The sequence below is a fragment of the Gastrolobium bilobum genome, unplaced genomic scaffold (genome assembly GCF_033153095.1).
Source record: "Gastrolobium bilobum isolate Gb01-03AN ecotype WA unplaced genomic scaffold, APGP_CSIRO_Gbil_v1 utg3292, whole genome shotgun sequence".
Taxonomy (NCBI): domain Eukaryota; kingdom Viridiplantae; phylum Streptophyta; class Magnoliopsida; order Fabales; family Fabaceae; genus Gastrolobium; species Gastrolobium bilobum.
The window spans coordinates 91,296-109,363 of NW_026895540.1; the positions used below are offsets into that span (position 1 = coordinate 91,296).

Genomic DNA, 18,068 nt, shown 5'->3' on the forward strand with positions numbered 1-18,068 from the left:
CTTTCCTTCCTTCCACCCTATCGGTCTCCACATACACACACACATTTGAATGTGGATGCATGTGTGCACGCGTTTTAACATAATTTTGTATTCTAGATAAGATCTCTAATCCATGTCAATCTCACAATTTACGATATTTCTTTCCCCTTCCGATCATCTAGGTGGGATCTCAATTTTGACTAACTTTCTTTTAAGAGACTTTGTCCTAAATCAAAATTTAATCTAGAAGACAGAGCAATATAATAACTTCTCACAATACAAACCTTGATAAGAGAAATCAACCGCTGTCTAAGTCCAAAGTTGATAAGATCTTCCAGATATTTCTGAATCTCAACCAATATATCATCTTCAATTCCCTGATCAAGCACCACAGCCTGTAAAGGAAACAACACAAAGCTATTAAAAGTAAACCAAAAACAAAAGAGCCAAATTAATGACCAAATGAAATTGAATGATGGCCTGGATAGCAAAAAAATACCCTTAACAGCAAATGGAAGGATGTTATCAGATCTCTTCTCTCTGTATACCATAGTCCCGCTGAAAGCCGTAGAATTTCCAATGGTTCCCTTCCCATTAAGCCCCACTACAGATAAAGCAAAAATAAATGATTGAATAAATAAATATAAATAGATATGTGTATGTATATTGACAACACTCTTCATGGTCTCTCATTCAAATAAAAATTGGAAAAATAAAATAAAAATAAAAAACATTAAGTTACCACAACCAAAACTAACCCCACTTTCTGCAAACTAAACTACCTATGACATTCCACTCACATATTACTTTTAAGAAAATCTTCTTAAAACTACTTTCTTTACAACTTACAGTTTCTAACTCAATTTTTTAATTCATTTTTCATCCAATTTAAAATTAAGAAAGTTCAAATAATTATGCTATCAAATCAACATCAATTTCAATAAAAAGTTTATCCCAAACTAGTTGGGGGTCGGTGATTAATAAACCCATATAAACTATCATGCAATCAAGCATCAAAATTAAATATGAAAGTTTATGATTACATCCGCTAGTCTGTCTGAGTGTGTTTATGTGTATGAAGGAATATAGAAATCTACCTCTTGATTAGCTGATACAAGCAAGCGAACGCAATCTACTTCATTGAGATGGAGATCATCACTCAATTTGAGTGCCTATGCTTCATAAAAGGGATATTAGAAAAAGGAGGGGGAAATGGAACTGCATTAAACTCCACACCACAAAGAGCACAGATATCTCCAATATAAACAATGTTCTCAGTAGCAAAAAAAAAGTTCATAGAACAACGTGTTTCGGCATTTTCTGTGATATTTGAAGACTTTTACTCTTTTGATTTGAAAAGTTGATTTACTTGGGGCAAGCTCTGTTTTTTTTTTTTTTTGTATCACAGGCAGTCCCACAATATAACAGAATACAGCTTAGTAGATTCTTTACATTTTATTCTATCTTTTTATAACAAAATAAGAACTAATATAGAACAATAGTTCTAACATGTTGATATATATACATACAAAATTAGACTAGTGCATACAAACCACGTTAAATGCAAAAAGTGTAGAAAAATAAACAATGCGGACTCACAATCTGCACATCCTGGTCATCTAGAGAGATAGGCGGAGAATCTGGAAGCCTAACTGACTTTGACTGGACTTGACTCCGATCAGAGGGCTTTGGGGGCTAATGAAAAGAAAAAAAAAATGTAAAAAGAGCTTTGATATGAGCTTCTCAAGAAACTTAGAGCAAAAATAACAACAATGAAAGTGAATGGCGTACGGGATATGATAGAAGGGATTGGAAGGAGCGGAGAGAAGTGCGAATAGCGTGCAAGAGTTCGACTCGTTGCGCAGCTGTTGGAGGTGAAGGTCCGAGAAGCGCTGACTCGATGGTGCCAAGGAGCTGCTTCGGAGAGACCATTTGTGCCACCGCTGTAATGAAACCCTAAACCCTAGAACAGAGAGACAGAGTGTTAAGGACCACCAGGGCGGGAAATGATTGCTGTATTGGTGAAAATTGATGGAAGGGGAAGTGTGACCACTTTAAACCCCATAACAAAAATCTTTTTATCTACCGTACATAAAATAAAAATTTGAAAAAAAAACAAAAACAAAAAACAAAGGGTTTGGTTGTATTATGTTTTCAAAAATAATTTTTTAATTTTTAAAAATTAAAAATTAAAAAAATTTGATAATATTTATTTTGTAAAATATTTTTAAAAATTATTTATTTTTTGACTTTTAAAATCAAATTTAAAAAATATATTCCAGTTATTTTAATTTTTAACTTTTAAAATAAAAAGAAAATCACAAAAAACATTCATTTCATTTATTACTCTACCAAATACTTTTAAGAACGAAAAAAGAAAAATATAATCAAACATGTCCAAAGACTAACATCTTCTACTTCTAAACTATTTTACTTTCAACAAGTTACTTTTGGATTTGATCTGGATAAATACATAGGCCCACAAAGGTTAAAGCTCAGAAAGGGACCAAACAATATATAGGCCCCATAACACACGATACAAGCATTGCGCAGAAGAACTATGAAGTGCAATGGTTTCATTATGCGGATCGTCTAATATGACTTGAAGGCTAAGGAAGGATCATATAACAAGCTAAGACCCATTGCGCTTTCAGACCAACTGTAACATCCCGTAAAAATTAGGAACTTATATAAAAAATTGCCATTAGTATTGTGAATGCATGTCTTGAATTCGAATTACATACATATAACTACGGTAGGATGAATTTTAATAATTTTAATTACATTTAGAAACCTTAGTTACTACCTAGTGGATACATGAAATAATAATTGTTAGGAAAGTATTTAAATTGCAATTGGGAGTGTGGAGTCATGTCATGAAATCAAACTACATGTAGGTGTAGGATAAGTTTAATTTTTAAATTACATCGCATAATAGAACCCTAGATAATACTTAGAAAATTACATGAAAATATGATTCATTGAAGGAGGAAGCTTTGGCCCAATGACCTTAAGGGGGGCCACGGCCCAAAACCTAAAAGTTGAGAACCTCATTCAGCCCTAAACATTCTACACTTGACCCATGACTCACCTTATCCATTAGTTTATCCAAACAAATCAGCATGCATGTTCCCTTATAGGTCAAATAGTAACACTTGGCAACCTTCCCCATCCTTGGTTCTTTTCATGTGCTTTGTATAGAGAGAAAATAAGCTGAATCATTGTCAAACTATCCAAATGTAATCAGCCTAGCCGCCCCAGCAACCAATGGGAAGAAAGTAAATTACTTGCATGTTTCTTTATTGGTCCAAAGTTACACACACAATCCCACTCCATCCCTTGTGCGCGCATTAGGGGAAAAACGAAACGAATTCTGGCCTTGGCATTCAGAATAAAACCAACACCATTCTTTTCCTCTAATCCTTCATCAAGGCCGCAAGTATCAGTAGCAAGAAACTCAAAGGAGAAAATTACATCTTCTCCCATTCACCTCTCCACAAACCGTGAGCTCATAGGAGAATAACAAAATCCTAAGTATATTTTTCTTCTCCTCTTAGTTCGACCAAGGGTACCTAAGCAAGGAGATTGCAGCAAAAGCTCATCTTTCTCTTTACCTTGTTCGACCAAAGACCCATCTTAAGGAGGTGCACTAAACTCGATATTTTTTTGAACTCTTGAAGGGGGAAGTTACTGTCCTTAAATTGAGTGGCGAGTTGTGTGTACTGCAAAGAGGTAAAGGCCGAACCTTAAGCTCCTCCTTCACCCACTGTTTCGGCTTGTAGGTGTATTTTAGGGGAATATTTGTTCTCTTTGTCACTTCTACTCCTTGCCTTTCTATTCGGCCCTCACATGCATGATAGGAAAATGTTTCTTTTGTCATTTTGATTCCCTTGTTTCTGCCATTTTGAACTGATTAGGCTTTGTGCTTACAAGCACAAATAATTGTTTTTGGGAGCTTGGAATAAAGTCTCCAAGGTTGAGTTTGTTGTTTTGTTAAACTAGGATGAGGTATCTAGTGTTGGAATATGTTGTTGTATCAAGCTTTACATGAATTAAATTAATTTGACAGCATGCTTTAGGTCCCTCTTTAGCGCACTATAGGTAGTAATGTTGAAAATGCGAATAAAAATCATAAGACTATTTTTAGTGTTGAAACCGAATTGTTATGCTTGAGAAACTTTGGATTGTTCACTTTTAACAAGTTGATAATATTTATTTGAAGTCAGAAACTTATTAGAAAAAGAACCCTGTAAACCGATTGGGAACTAAGGGTCAAAAGGAGTGAAAACGTATGCTACGTATAGGAAAAAATGTGACGTATAATTCTGACTTGTATATTTTTGCTTAGGTGCGCATAACCCCTAGAGTGTGGACTGAATTTTGGTGCTGTTTGAGTATTGTTTGGACACGCAGGTAAGTGTTTGGTGGTGAAGCCTATTGTGACTATTAGCTAGTGCATGCAACTTTGGACTGTTGCTCACATATGCCTTTGGATTTATATTCTGTTAAATATTATTTATAATATGCCTTGGACTTGACATAATGGAAATTCTGTTTTGGAAGTGTTTGTTATTCGAGATATTGGTATTGAAAATCCATGAGATTATATGGTACTCTGATTCTGATTTTGTCATGCTCATATACATCACAACTTCATCTGTTTTTTGTGTGCGTGCGAAACATATCATGGCATACACACATTATTTTCATGCTGTTTTGTGAACTATAAATATTTATGAAAAGAAACATTTGTCTGAGCATGCATTATGTAGCATCCCTCAGGTACCAGAGAAAAGGAACCATGGCTCAGTTCGCATAGGTCGCAGTTGGAATTCCCCTCTGTTGGGCCAAATAGAATCTCCACTGTGTTAGTTAGTAGTACGTGCACTGTAGTGCTATGAACGTACATTATTCTAGCGTTATATACGCATTCTGATTAGTACTCTGGCGTTATATACGCATTCTGATTATATTTTGGCATCCATTCTGAATTTGATTGTTGATGCGACTGTTCTGGAATTCTGTATCTAGTCTAATATTGTTGCATTACTGGTTTTGCTATCACACTACTGGGATTTTTCTCACCCCTCTTGGGGCTCAATTTTTATAAAATTGTAGGAGGTCGGAGAAGCATTTGATGAGGTCTTATTTTGGATTTATTCTGTTTGACTGCTGCTGTTTTGGAAATGCTGTTGTTTATCTGCTGTTTCTGTTGGGTGTTGGCTGATTATTTTAATTGATGTAATAATTTGATAGACGGATTACTGTTGGAAACATGTTTTGATTTGCTGTATTTTGGATTTTTACTTTCAGCTGGAAACGTATGAAATTCTGATGTTAATTTGTCCAAACGATTTATGTCTGTTTTAAATTCAGATTTTGAAACTGATTTAGCGAGCACTTTGCGTGTTCTGTTTCTGGGGCTACAAACCTCTGATTGACATATAATTTATATGCACGTAAAGCCCTAGATGTCTAGTTTCCTAGTGTCAAAGAAATTTTTTTTAAGCTGGTGAATTCGATTTTATATATTTTTGCAAGACAGGCAAGTCTTCTGGAAAAATTACAATTTCAGCAAGCAATACGTTTTCAAAATCCCCACTGTTTTTCATGTACAACCAGATATCAATACGTGAATTTATTTTGTGACTTTAAAACGCAGTTTCAATATTTAATTCAACGACGTTACGACTCTAATCCGCTTAGCAGACATCTCCCTTGGATGCATACAGGGGAGGGTGTCAAACCAACATACGAGAGACTCCAGCTTGTCATCACTCTAACAAGACAAAAAAATATATAGACTATAGCCAGAAAGGCACCAGCTGAGACAGATAAGTCTGCAGCTCATAAACAACCAATAAGAAGGCATGCCGCCTTCCAAAGGTGGCATAAGACTTGCTATATATACGAAGGGTACCAACCCAGGTATGACAATCTAATTCCATAAAGAACATTCTTGGATTGAGAGCTCGTATGAGGCCAGTAAACCGGATGGGTGCATGGTTTTGGCTCAGATCATTCCTGCTCCATCGTATGTTTGTCCCTTCTATTTCCCTATGTCTCTAAATTCCCTTATATATCCCTCTCTCTTTTATATCCATATATCTCTAAATCCCTTGCTATATCCTTATATTGTAAAATAATGATAATTATGGTCCGTTTTCCATGTCGTTGGCGAAACATCGTCCACGAACTATTGAGGACCTTAGAGCACGATCAGAAAAATTTATCAATTTGGAAGATTGTAAGCGTTCTCGTGATATTCATGGAATGAAACCAGAACTTGATAATTTTGTAAAGATTTCTAGAAAGATTTTCAAAGGCATTTTTGAGAGAAAAGAAAATGGGAAAATTTTAAAAATTACACTCCTTTGAATACATCGCGTATGAGAATCATTAAAGAAGTATTTCAAGCTGGTTATGTTCGTGTTCCGAAACCTCCACCACTGAAAAAGAATGGGTGACGCGATGAAACTAAATTTTGTGAATTCCATAATGATACTGGGCATACTACTGATAAGTGTTTTGACTTAAAAAACACCATTGAAGTACTAATCAGAGTAGGAAAACTTCAAGAATTTATTTCCACCTGCAAAGATTATAGGGCACAGAGGAAGCGTGATAGAAGCCCTGATAATGATAAGAACCCTGATAGAGACAGAATTAGGAGAGGGGAGATTATAATTGGCCCACATCTAACAAAGACAAGAATGCGCAATATGAGCACACTGGAAGGCACGAGGGAGACCACCACGTGACAGACAGCGTGACCAACAAGCAGTGCACCAGAGACCTCCGCAAGATCGCAACTACCTAATAATGCTGCAGGAGTATTAGCTACTATTGCTGGAGGAACAGCTGAAGGAGGAGACACTAGTTCTCAGCGAAAGCGGCATCTAAAGGCAGTCATGATAGTTAATAACCAAGGAAAAAATTCCATGTCCGGTCAAAATTATCAGTCCATTAATTTGACGATGATGATTACGGTGATATCGTTCCAAGCCACGATGATCCATTGGTAATTTCAGCTTGCACGACAAATCTCCAAGTAAAAGAGTTTTAATTGACAGTGGAAGTTCTGCTGATATTATTTTTTGGGATGTTTTCCGCGCAATGAATGTTCCAGAGCAACATTTAATCCCCGGATGTACGGACTTGCTTGGTTTTTCTGGCAAATGCGTACAACCTAAGGGTACGATTGAAATATTGGTAACCTTTGGGATTATACCTCTTGGACGAACTGTTAAGGTATGATTTTATGTAATTGATTGCGCATCAGCTTATAATGTCATTTTGGGATGTCCAACCATTGGAGCTTTAGGCGCAATCATATCCATGCAGCATCTTTTGATGAAATTTAGAAACCCCTTTGGTGCTATCATTTCTGTTAGAGGAGACCAGAAGGCGGCACGTAGCTGTTACAATACCAGTTTAAAGGTAAACAATAAATCCGCAGTTCGTCAAGATACTAAAGGCAAAGCTTCTATCAATATGACAGATTTAGACATACGCGAAGATTTGCGCGATGTGCGGCCACAACCTGATGGTGAGCTAGAAGATCTTCAACTAAGCCCACAACCGGGGAATGTTACCAAAATTGGTGGACACATGCAGGAAAATAAGAAAAATTCATTGAAAGCAGTGTTGTTAAGAAACAAAGATTTGTTCGCTTGGACAGCTGCTGATGTACCAGGGTTAGATCCAGAGTTCATTTGCCACCACCTTACTATTGATCCACAAGCAAAACAGTTGCTCAGAAAAAGTGCAAAATTTCTCATGAAAAACAAAAGGTGGTTAGCGATGAGGTGACAAAGTTGTTAGATACTGGGGTCATTAGAGAGATTACGTATTCCACGTGGCTCTCTAAAGTCATTTTGGTCAAGAAAGCTAATGGCAAATGTGTACAGATTACATAGATCTTCATAAGCACTGTCCAAAGGACTTTTATCCTCTTCCAACTATTGACAAATTAGTTGATAATTCAGCAGGGTATCAGATTCTTTCATTTATGGATGCTTACTCAGGGTACAACCAAATCCTAATGTTCAAACATGATGAAGAGGCCACTGCCTTTATGGATGCTTTATCTTTCTGTCAGTGATAAGCTGCGTGAGGACGCCAATGGTCAACATCCAATTTATTTCGTCAGTAAAGCCCTTCAAGGACCAGAATTGCGCTACCAACAGATTGAGAAGGTAATGTTTGCACTTATTATAACATCTCGCAGGTTGCGCCATTATTTCCAAGGACATTTAATCAAAGAAAGAACTAATCAACCTCTCAGACAGATATTGCGTAAACCTAATCTTGCAGGAAGAATGATCACTTGGTCTATTGAATTATCAGAGTATGACATCATTTATGAACAGCGTCAAGCAATTAAAGCACAAGCATTAGCTGACTTCCTTGCTGAAATGACGCATTCAGAAGTGGCGGAATCAAAGGGTGACTAGACAATTTTTGTTGATGGATCCTCTAATCTTAAAGGAAGTGGCGGTGAAGTTATTGTTGAAAGTCCTAAAGGTGTTACTGAAGAAAACTCCATTCAATTTGGTTTTAAAGCCTCCAACAATCAAGCAGAGTATGAGGCAGTCTTAGCAGGATTAGCAATGGCTAAAGACCTAAGAGCAACAAGAGTGATCGTGAAGAGTGATTCGCAGTTGGTAGTGGCATAAGTTCAAGGAACCTACAAAGCAAATGAGGCCTGATGGCTAAATACTTGGATAAGGTACGCTTATTGCTTGTGGATTTTGAAAATGTTAAGATTGAACATATTCCAAGAGAAAAAATGCTAGGGCAAATATTCTATCAAAGCTTGCTAGTACAAAAGGCCCTGGGAATAATAGGTCAGTCATCCAGAAAAGTGTACCTAATCCGAGTGCAGTAATGTTTATCGCTAAACGAAAGGCTCAGCCATCTCATTGCATGGATCACATGATTGATGATGAAGAACAGAATTCAGATACATAAATGGATTGGATGACTCCAATATGTAATTACCTAACTAAAAGGGAGACCCCATCCGATTCAAGTTTGGCTAAAAAACTAGTAAGGAATGCCTCATTTTATACCATTGTCCACGGTCAATTATATAGGAAAGGGTTTTCTTCCCTAATGCTGAAATGTTTAAACCCGCAACAAGCGCAATATGTTATTGCAAAGCTGCATGAAAGAGTAAGTGGTCCCCATTTGGGAGGTAAATCCTTATCTCGAAAGTTACTTCGTGAAGGATATTTATGGCCTACAATGGAGGAAGATTCCAAAAGGCATGTGCGTTACTGTTTAAAATGTCAGGAACATGCGAATCTACATCACGCTCCCCCAGAGGAGTTATCTTCCCTATTATCTCTATGGCCATTTTATCAATGGGGCATGGATTTATTGGGATCATTCCCAGCTGCGGTAGGAGAAGTTAAATGGTTGGTAGTGGCAATTGACTATTTTACTAAATAGATTGAAGCTGAGCCATTGGAAACTATATCTGCTAATAAGATCCTAAGATTCTTCTACTGTAAGATAGTCTGTCGATTTAGCGTCCTCATACCATCATTACTGATAACAGAACCAATTTGTGGACAAAAAGTTCAATCAAATCCTTTAGGACCTGCAGATTAAATACAGGTATACTTCTGTTGAACACCCACAAACTAATGGATTGGTTGAAGCTGCAAATAAAGTTTTAAAATGAGGACTAGAAAGAAGGTTGGAAGCAGCAAAAGAAGATTGGCCAGAACATGTTGATTATGTATTATGGGGTTATCAGACAACTCCCCATTCAACCATAGGCGAATTGGCGAAACACCATTTTGAATGGTATACAGCAGTGAGGCGATGAATCCAGTTGAGATAGGAGAAGCATCTTGGAGAAATTTGTACGCAAATGAAGACAACAATTCTCACGCATTATTACAAATCTTAGACATAATTAGCTAGATGCGTGAGATTGCCCATATCAAAGAAGATGCTTTGAAACAAAGTGTTGTAATGCGATACAATTTGAAAGTTATCAAGACAAGCTTCAACGTTGGAGATCTAATCCTTCAAAGGGCAGATATTGGTAACAAGAATGCGCGACAAGGCAAATTAGCAGCTAACTGGGAAGGCCCTTATCGCGTTAAAGGAAAACAGAGAAAAGAGCATACATCATTGAAACGTTGTCTCGACTTGCGATTCCACGAACATGGAACGCAGACAAACTTAAGTTATTTTATAGATAAGTATTTTCAATTCGCGATATATATAATGTGATACACAGCTTATCATTATCATTATCATTTTTAATGAAGTTTATAGGTTTATTACAACATCAATCATATGATCCAGACACGTCCAATCAATGCGCGTAAAAAAAGGAAGGTAAAACCTTAACTAGTTAAAACTTTTAGCGCGCATAAAAGAAGGGTAAAACCTTAACTGGTTAAAACTTCCATTATGAAGAACAAAGAGGGTAAAACCTTAACTGGTTAAAACTTCCATGGCTTAGACAGAGGAGGGAAAAATCTTAATTGGTTAAAACTTCCATGGCATGGACAAAGGAGGGAAAAATCTTAACTGGTTAAAACTTCCATTATGAAGAACAAGGAAGGTAAAACCTTAACTAGTTAAAACTTCCGTTATGAAGAACGAGAAAGGTAAAACCTTAACTGGTTAAAACTTCCATTATGAAGAACGAGGAAGGTAAAACCTTAAATGGTTAAACCTTCTATTATGAAGAACAAGGAGGATAAAATCTTAACTGGTTAAAACTTCCATGGCGTGGATAGAGGAAGGTAAAACCTTAACTGGTTAAAACTTCCATTACACAGAAAGAGGAAGGTAACACCTTAAATGGTTAAAACTTCCACTTCAAATAATGAAGAAGTGGTATGCAGGAAGAGGCTGATTCAGACTTCTTTGGTTACATGAAGAGTTAAAGTAACGTGAAGATGTATTAAAGCGCTATCAAACAAAGAAAGGATGATGAGGTACGCAATTACGCGAATAGTAAACTATTTATTGCGACACCAAAATATAAAACATGGTGCTAGCTAAAGGCACCATGAAGTACATCCTCGGGGTTGGTCAAACAAAGAAATCACCCCGCAAATTCACTCATCTCATTCCTTATGCTCTAAAAAGCATCAAAGTACCCAAAATAGGGGGTTTAGATTTACATTATACCAAAGTATAAAAAATTACTCGTTGACAACAGAACATGAAGACATATCAAGAATTGAAGATAAAGTTGTAAAGACATTTGATTATCCACCACAAAAGCAAATAATGAGGGTTCACATAAAACAGACCATGTGATATTTGTCTTAAACAAATACATCATTACTTCAAAAAATACAATGAAAGAAATTATGAAGATAATTCTAAATTGTCTGAATGGACATATCTTGAGGTCCATCTGCCACATCCCTTTGGTTGTCTGTTGTGTTCTCTGGCGCAATCGGTTGAGCAAGAGTCTCGGTGTCCATTGCGCTTATTAAGTCCACTAGCTCATCTTCTTGTTGGTCGTTTAATTTCATCAACTGTCCATCCTTCACAAAATGGAGATAAGGAACATTCTCCAGCTTTGCCGTTGGATTAAATAGGCGCACTTGACTCACAATATTCTCATAAGTGCCCAGAGCCTCATTTTCAAACAGGCCCTGATATCTCATTACCTCAGCATTTAGGCTCACCTTCTCTTCCTCTAAGGATCCAACGATTGTTAATAGGTCCTTGACTTGATTTGACAGGCTAGTTTTATGCATTTTTAGAGTATTATTATTGGCCTTTAATTCTTTCAATTCTTGCGACATTTTCGCTTTGTCATCTTCAGCCACCTTCTTGGCTCTTTCAAATTCAGCAAGCATGTTGGTCTTCTCATCTTGAAGCTCCATGAAGCGCTCTTTGAAATAGACCACTGTACTTGACAAAAAGAATACATAATTCCAAGAAGGAAGAGGGTTAGCAAAAATCAAAAGACAATATCAAATAGATCAAGCAAGATCATTTCGACATGAATACCTGTTAATGACATTAAGAGCTGGTTCACAATGTTTATCTTCATGACTTCTCCTTCCCAGTTGTTACCTTGCTAACAGTTATGCAAGCATGCACGCAAGTATACGCGACAACAAGTAATATAGGGCGTATTTGAGACACTAATATCGTTCCCACAAGGATCTTTGGCGTTTAATAACTTGACTAAAAATTGCAATTGCTAAAACTGAATCTAATCTAAAAGGTGAGTAAAAATAAAAACAAAATAATCACAAGACAAAGTTAAAATATTACTGACAAGTGACTCTATTTTTTTAGTATTTTCAGAATTGATTTCTTGAGCTAAAGAGTGAAAAATGGAAGGAAAGTAATTTTTGAGTGTCTGATGTAAAAAGATTTTTATATAAAAAAAATGGTAAACAGAACTATGATTGAAATATTAGAAATCAAATGAAAAGAAATCTGAGTTAGTGAAAAATAGGTTGGAAATTTAGGTTGAGCTTCGCTACCTTTCCCCTTGCAATGGTTGGAATGCCAATTACAAATTATTAAAATTTAATTCCCAGTTACGGAACAATTCTTGTTGATTTTAATCTTTTAAAATCATTTTATCTCAAACAATCATTTACACATCTCTGTGCTAAATGAAGTAAGGACTCGTGCATTTCAAGTTTAAAATTACATGGTGGCTGCCCTCATCACTAAGTGACAACCCTTGAATGCTCTCACAATCAAGTCCATGTGCTTAATACATTTCCAAAATTAGTCACCTCTCGATGACTACTTCCTAACATAATATCTACCATCAGGCCTCAATGACAGAATATTTAATTAAAGAGTATGATATTAAACAATTGGGAATCAAAGTTTAACAAAAACAATTAACAAACATCCATAACTGAGGTTCGGGTACCCAGACCCAACCTTAAAAAGTTTAGCTCATACCCATAATGGTTGAGCTACAAAAACAGCAAAATGAAAATGAAAAATTACAGACGAACTAAAGTGCAGAAAACATAAAACACAGCCCGAGTCCTATTCACCAGAATAACCTCGGTACTGTGCTGACAGGTTCTAATCCGAACAAAGTAGCATCTATTTACAGTACTAGAAAAAATAAAAATAAAGAAAAATGGAGAAGAAGATTACAGAAGAAGTCTCCTCCAAAGCCTTTACCCATAGCTTCTTTATATTTTCTACTCCTTGCTAGCAGCAACAACGTTAGCCTTTATATCAGAATCCACGTGTCTCCTCTCACACGATGAGATCAATCAACGCATGTGCACCTTTTCACTCCACGCTCGCTTCACACCATCGACCTGTAACTGCCTCAAATTCGCAAAATAAAAAGAGATTCTTCTTTATGTGTGGCTGGTTTGATTGTTGGATTTGGTGGACTGATTGAAATCAAGATGGCTAAGTGGTCTGATTTGTGATGGGAGGTTTGGGATTATGGTTAGGGTTTGCAAGTCTCAGCCTTTTTTCCTTTTTCACGCTGCTGAGTCTTGCCTTAAAAAATCCAGCCCATGTCTTCTCTTCTTAATTTTTTTATTCTTTGCTTTGGGAAGTCCTGATGTGTGGGCCTGAAATAAAAATTAAGGCCCATTAGCATTTAAGTCAGTAACATTCCAACTTATTGTAATTGGGGTATCTATTAACAAAAAGAGTATTCTTTTCTTACATTTTCATATTAAAACAATATGTTTTAAGTCACATTTCATGGTCTTATCACACCCCCAAACTTACATTATTGCTTGTCCACAAGTAACAGAACAAATCAGCACATAACCATTCTCCATAATCAGAAAAATTTCAATTACACCAATCATTGTTACTTGGAATCAACAACAGTCTCCAACACTTCTCAACAACAATTCAACTTTCAACTTTTCAAAACTTTTTTTTATCCTAATTAAAACAAAGATCAGAGGAACAAGGGTGTGTATTTAGTTCAACAGTTAACCAATCACAACCCAGGCAGCTTGGTGATCTTTTTTATTCCATGAAAACACTCAACCAACAATGTATGAATTTCAAATGCATGAATGTCTCAATGACTGTAGAATAATGACAAAAGAGATCTTGAATTTTCATTTCTTAACACAAAATGCAGAATTGTGCAACAGGAAACAGAGATGGCAACTTTTCACATCCTCACTTAATCAAAGAAGTATTCAATCAATGCTTAAGGGTCCTGTTTCTTTCAATCCAACACTGGGAAAAGATGTAGCATAGGCTTGATAAGATGCTCTTGTCTCCTAAGTGACACACAAACTTAAGTTAAATCAAAGGGACTTGCATAGGTTGTAACTTGGCTGAGGTAAAGGTGTAAAATTTGTGGGGAATTGGCTAATTTAGTTACAATGGAAAGGAAACACAATCATGAAGCATAATCAAACAATTCAGTGGCTGCTACTGTGGCCGTTATTTTTCTCTTTTTGTAAATCTTTTTTTTTCTGACAAATTTTTTAAGGGCCAAAATTTTTACATTAAAGCTTTCTCAAACCCTCAAAGTATTTTGCCAAATCTTTTTTTCTTTTTTTTTCTTTTTTTATGAAACTAAACTTTTCCTTTTATTAGCAATTTCTTACTTTCACTTCCTATTGCAACCAAGAACATCTTGCTTCTTTTTTCATTTCCATCATAACTAAGAGGTGTTGTAGATTATGGGACAAGGTGAAATGTGGGTATTGAAAAGAAAAGGTTAAAGGCTCAAAATGGGTTTTCAATGTATGATGATCTAAGGATGGCTTTTTTTTCGTTTAAAAGTGGTTAAACAAAAAAAAAATTGCCCTCATCATTTTAAACTTAAGCAAGTGCTACACTTCATTAACTGAGCATCAAAGCAAGTTCTGCCTCACTAACCCAGTGAAGACCTCTCATGAAAAAAGAATTTGACTGTGTAGGCTCAATGATTCACTATGTTTGGTCTAGTCACCATCTCAAATGCCTATTGTTATAACTTAACACTTTGCATCAATCAATTTATTTTCTCAATCTCTCACTGCTATTACCATACATCCATTAATCCACTCATGTCACTCTACATTCACAAAGCTACTTTGAGTTCCTTTTTTTCTTCAAAACTTTTAGCTTCCTGTAACACCCTTAATGAGGCCATCAAAGGTGTAACATTGCTTGACATTCAATGCGCGGAATCCATGTACTTAAGCGTGGTTAACTTAAAATTTACTAATGGGAATTAATTTCGTTCATTCCCCTAACTTATCTATTCCTCTAGTCATGAGTTTCTCTTTTTCTTTGTCTACGGTCTACTTACAAATTAATCTCTACTTGGTTACCCTACTTATACTTATGCGCGATTTTAGGAGCTCACTTACATGATCATAATTTTAGTGTTGACTACTACCCAGTGGGTAGTTACTTAAGTGTCTTATGCGGATAGTGGCTTATGTTACTTAATCTTTCCTACTAAATTCATAAGTCCATAAAAACATAAACATCCCAAAATATCGTACTTCAAAGGCATATAAGATGTTCAAAATAATCTAAGTGGCATAGTCTATTACAGTCATCCCAAATTAGAACTTAGGTAAACCCTTAGGAAGGTGCATCTTCAAGCCACATGGGCCCAGCTAGAGCAGATATAAGATAGTCTGCCTCCAAGAGCTTTCCTTCGGCTAGTAAGTTCCTAAATATCTCCGTTAGTTTGGAGTCATTATCAACTGCACGTGGTTGCGCAGGTTCCTCTTCAACTCGTACCAGCCTCTTTCCCTGTCTTACCCATTTAGTCATTTTTTCCTGAAAGTGGGTTTCCCCAAAGAGGGGTGAGATTGGGGGTCTCAGTAAGGACTCACAGTTGGAGCAACCTCCAAACCATGATGCTTACTCCTGCAATAGTCACATAATAACATGTACAATAATAGAATGGCAAAACATTGGAAACATAGTTTGGAAAATAATCATGCTTTCATATCATCATACCAATCCTGCCATGGCAATTACTCTCCATGGTCTTATGGACGAATACCCAGGGTCCTCGTCAGGTTGCCTCTGTGGTATTAGTGCACAGGCCATCTTACAAAACTTGCATGAATAAACATTAGTTCCAAACAACCAAACATATCATGTAATGCATCATATAATATATTGCAGTCAAACCTCACTTTAACATAAAGGGGTGGCAACCATAGGGTAGCCGCTTCAACAACCATAAATCACTTACCCTTTTTCGCTTTGTAAATTCTTCCCGTAGGTGATGGATTCGGCCAAATGAAGGTCCTAGTATCTTGGATCTCTTTTCAAGCTTTGGTTTGTCCTAGCCACATATTCAACCTTAGTACATGGTTCTAAAATTAAAAGATCTAAACTTTAATATTCTTCATGTCATAGGTTCGGCTTTCTAAGGATGAAAATGCCTAGGAGATAATTTTTACTAATTGTTTTCATGTATAAGTCATATTCTATGGCATATATTTTGGCCACACATCATGGTATTAAGAAAACCTTCACATATTTCCCTTTTAGGCTTATTAGGGTTCGACCACTTAGGGGGTGCATGCCTAGAGATAATTTTGACAACATGTTCATGGGTCTAATACTCATCAAGTTCGGCCATTTAGGGTTAATGCCATTTAGGTGGTGATTCTTCAAGTAATGCTTTCCTACATGTTGTTTAAAACATCTACTTCAACACTTTTCATATTACCTTAAAGAACATATTCAATATCTAGTCGGGTACATATAGATTTGGTCATTTAGGGTTAGGTTGCTTAGTAAATATTGTGAATATTTAGAGGGTGCATGCATACCATTGAGGTTCGGCCATTTAGAGATGATATACTTAAGAGGTGATTTTAAAGATGAAAGATGCATGCATGGCTTTATTAGTCCAAGATCTAGTCATATAAAATAGTTAGAGTTTATTCTACTCACTTGAAGGGATGAAGGGCTCATGAAATCTTACCTCAAAGATGATGTCTAAAGTATAACTCCAACTTGATCTTCAAGTAGTCTTCTAGGATTGAGAGTTGCTTCCAACCACTTCTTAATCTCTCTTTACGTAAGTCTAAGAGGAGAGGAGAGGTGTTGGTTCACTTGTTTCTTGTTTATGAGTGGGTGGCCGACGCTAGAAGTGAGGGAGTGTGTCCTTGCTTTGGTTCTTTAGGTAGTGTACGGCTAGGAAGGGGAGAGATCTTTGTTTGCACACCTTTTTATTCAAGTCTCCCTAATCATCATGCCTAGGATAGGATAGGCTAGGTCTTGGTTGAGTGTGGGGTAAGCAAGTCTCCTCACATTGTTCAAGGTTGTCATAAGCATGGGGGGGGGGGGGGGGTAATGAGAGTGTGTAGAGTGTAGGACACTCAAGGTGTCATATAAGTCACTTATTCTCCTTGGTCCTTTGGGGAGGTGTGCGCATGGGGAGAAGAGGTAGTCATGCTTGAGTGTTCTATACTCCATCTCCTTTTCATGAAGTCTTTCACGTGGATCTAGGGGAGGAAGGGATTTTGAGTGTTTCCTTCTTGCATCTCACGCCTAGGGTAGAGAAAGCAAGGTTCAACTTTGATTCACCAATAAGATCATTGGTTAGCGTGTGTCATGGTTGTGTAGGGTACTCAATGTGTGGTGTGTAAAACAAGCAAGCTCCATGTCATGCACCAAGTGATGAGGGGTTCGCATAAAGAGGGAGGGTGGGAGCTTAAGGTGTCATGGTGTTCTTCCCAATGCAGGGAGGTTGAATAAGGTAGCTCTGAGTGTGCAACACTCAATATAGAGTGTGTAAGACAAGTCATGCTCTTGACTCCTTTCATGATGACAATTTCGCCTAGGGGGAGGGGAAAAGTGGATCTACTTTTTAATCATGAATAAGGAAAGTATTGGGTTCATGAGTCTTTGATGTGTCATGCATGGCTTGGAGTGTGGGAGAAGAAAGTTTCCCTTTTTCCTTGTCATGAGTGCGCCCTCCAAGGTGTGTAAGGAGAAAAGGTGAGTTGCTTTTTGGAGAAGATCATCACATGCATGGTTAAGGCTTGGAGTGTGGAAGAAGCAATCTTCCTTTCTCCATCATTTTGCGTCATCCAAGGTGGGTATGGAAAGTAGAGTTGCTTTTGGAGGAGGAAATCACATGCATGGTTAAGGCTTGGAGTGTGTCT

General features: G+C 36.9%; 1 protein-coding gene across 2 annotated transcripts in view; it reads right to left on the minus strand.

The window, feature by feature from the left end:
- LOC133315694 (nuclear pore complex protein NUP205) overlaps positions 1-1,985 on the minus strand; it is a 75,488-nt gene extending 73,503 nt beyond the window's left edge. For both annotated transcript variants that reach the window (XM_061517378.1, XM_061517372.1), the window contains exons 1-5: positions 1,771-1,985; positions 1,579-1,674; positions 1,077-1,151; positions 479-583; positions 264-374 (exon numbers count right to left, since the gene is read on the minus strand). In XM_061517378.1, the coding sequence (XP_061373362.1) occupies positions 264-374; positions 479-583; positions 1,077-1,151; positions 1,579-1,674; positions 1,771-1,911 (528 nt within the window). In that variant the 5' untranslated portion in view covers positions 1,912-1,985. The remainder of the gene's footprint in view (positions 1-263; positions 375-478; positions 584-1,076; positions 1,152-1,578; positions 1,675-1,770) is intronic.
- Between the last annotated feature and the right edge of the window lie 16,083 nt (positions 1,986-18,068).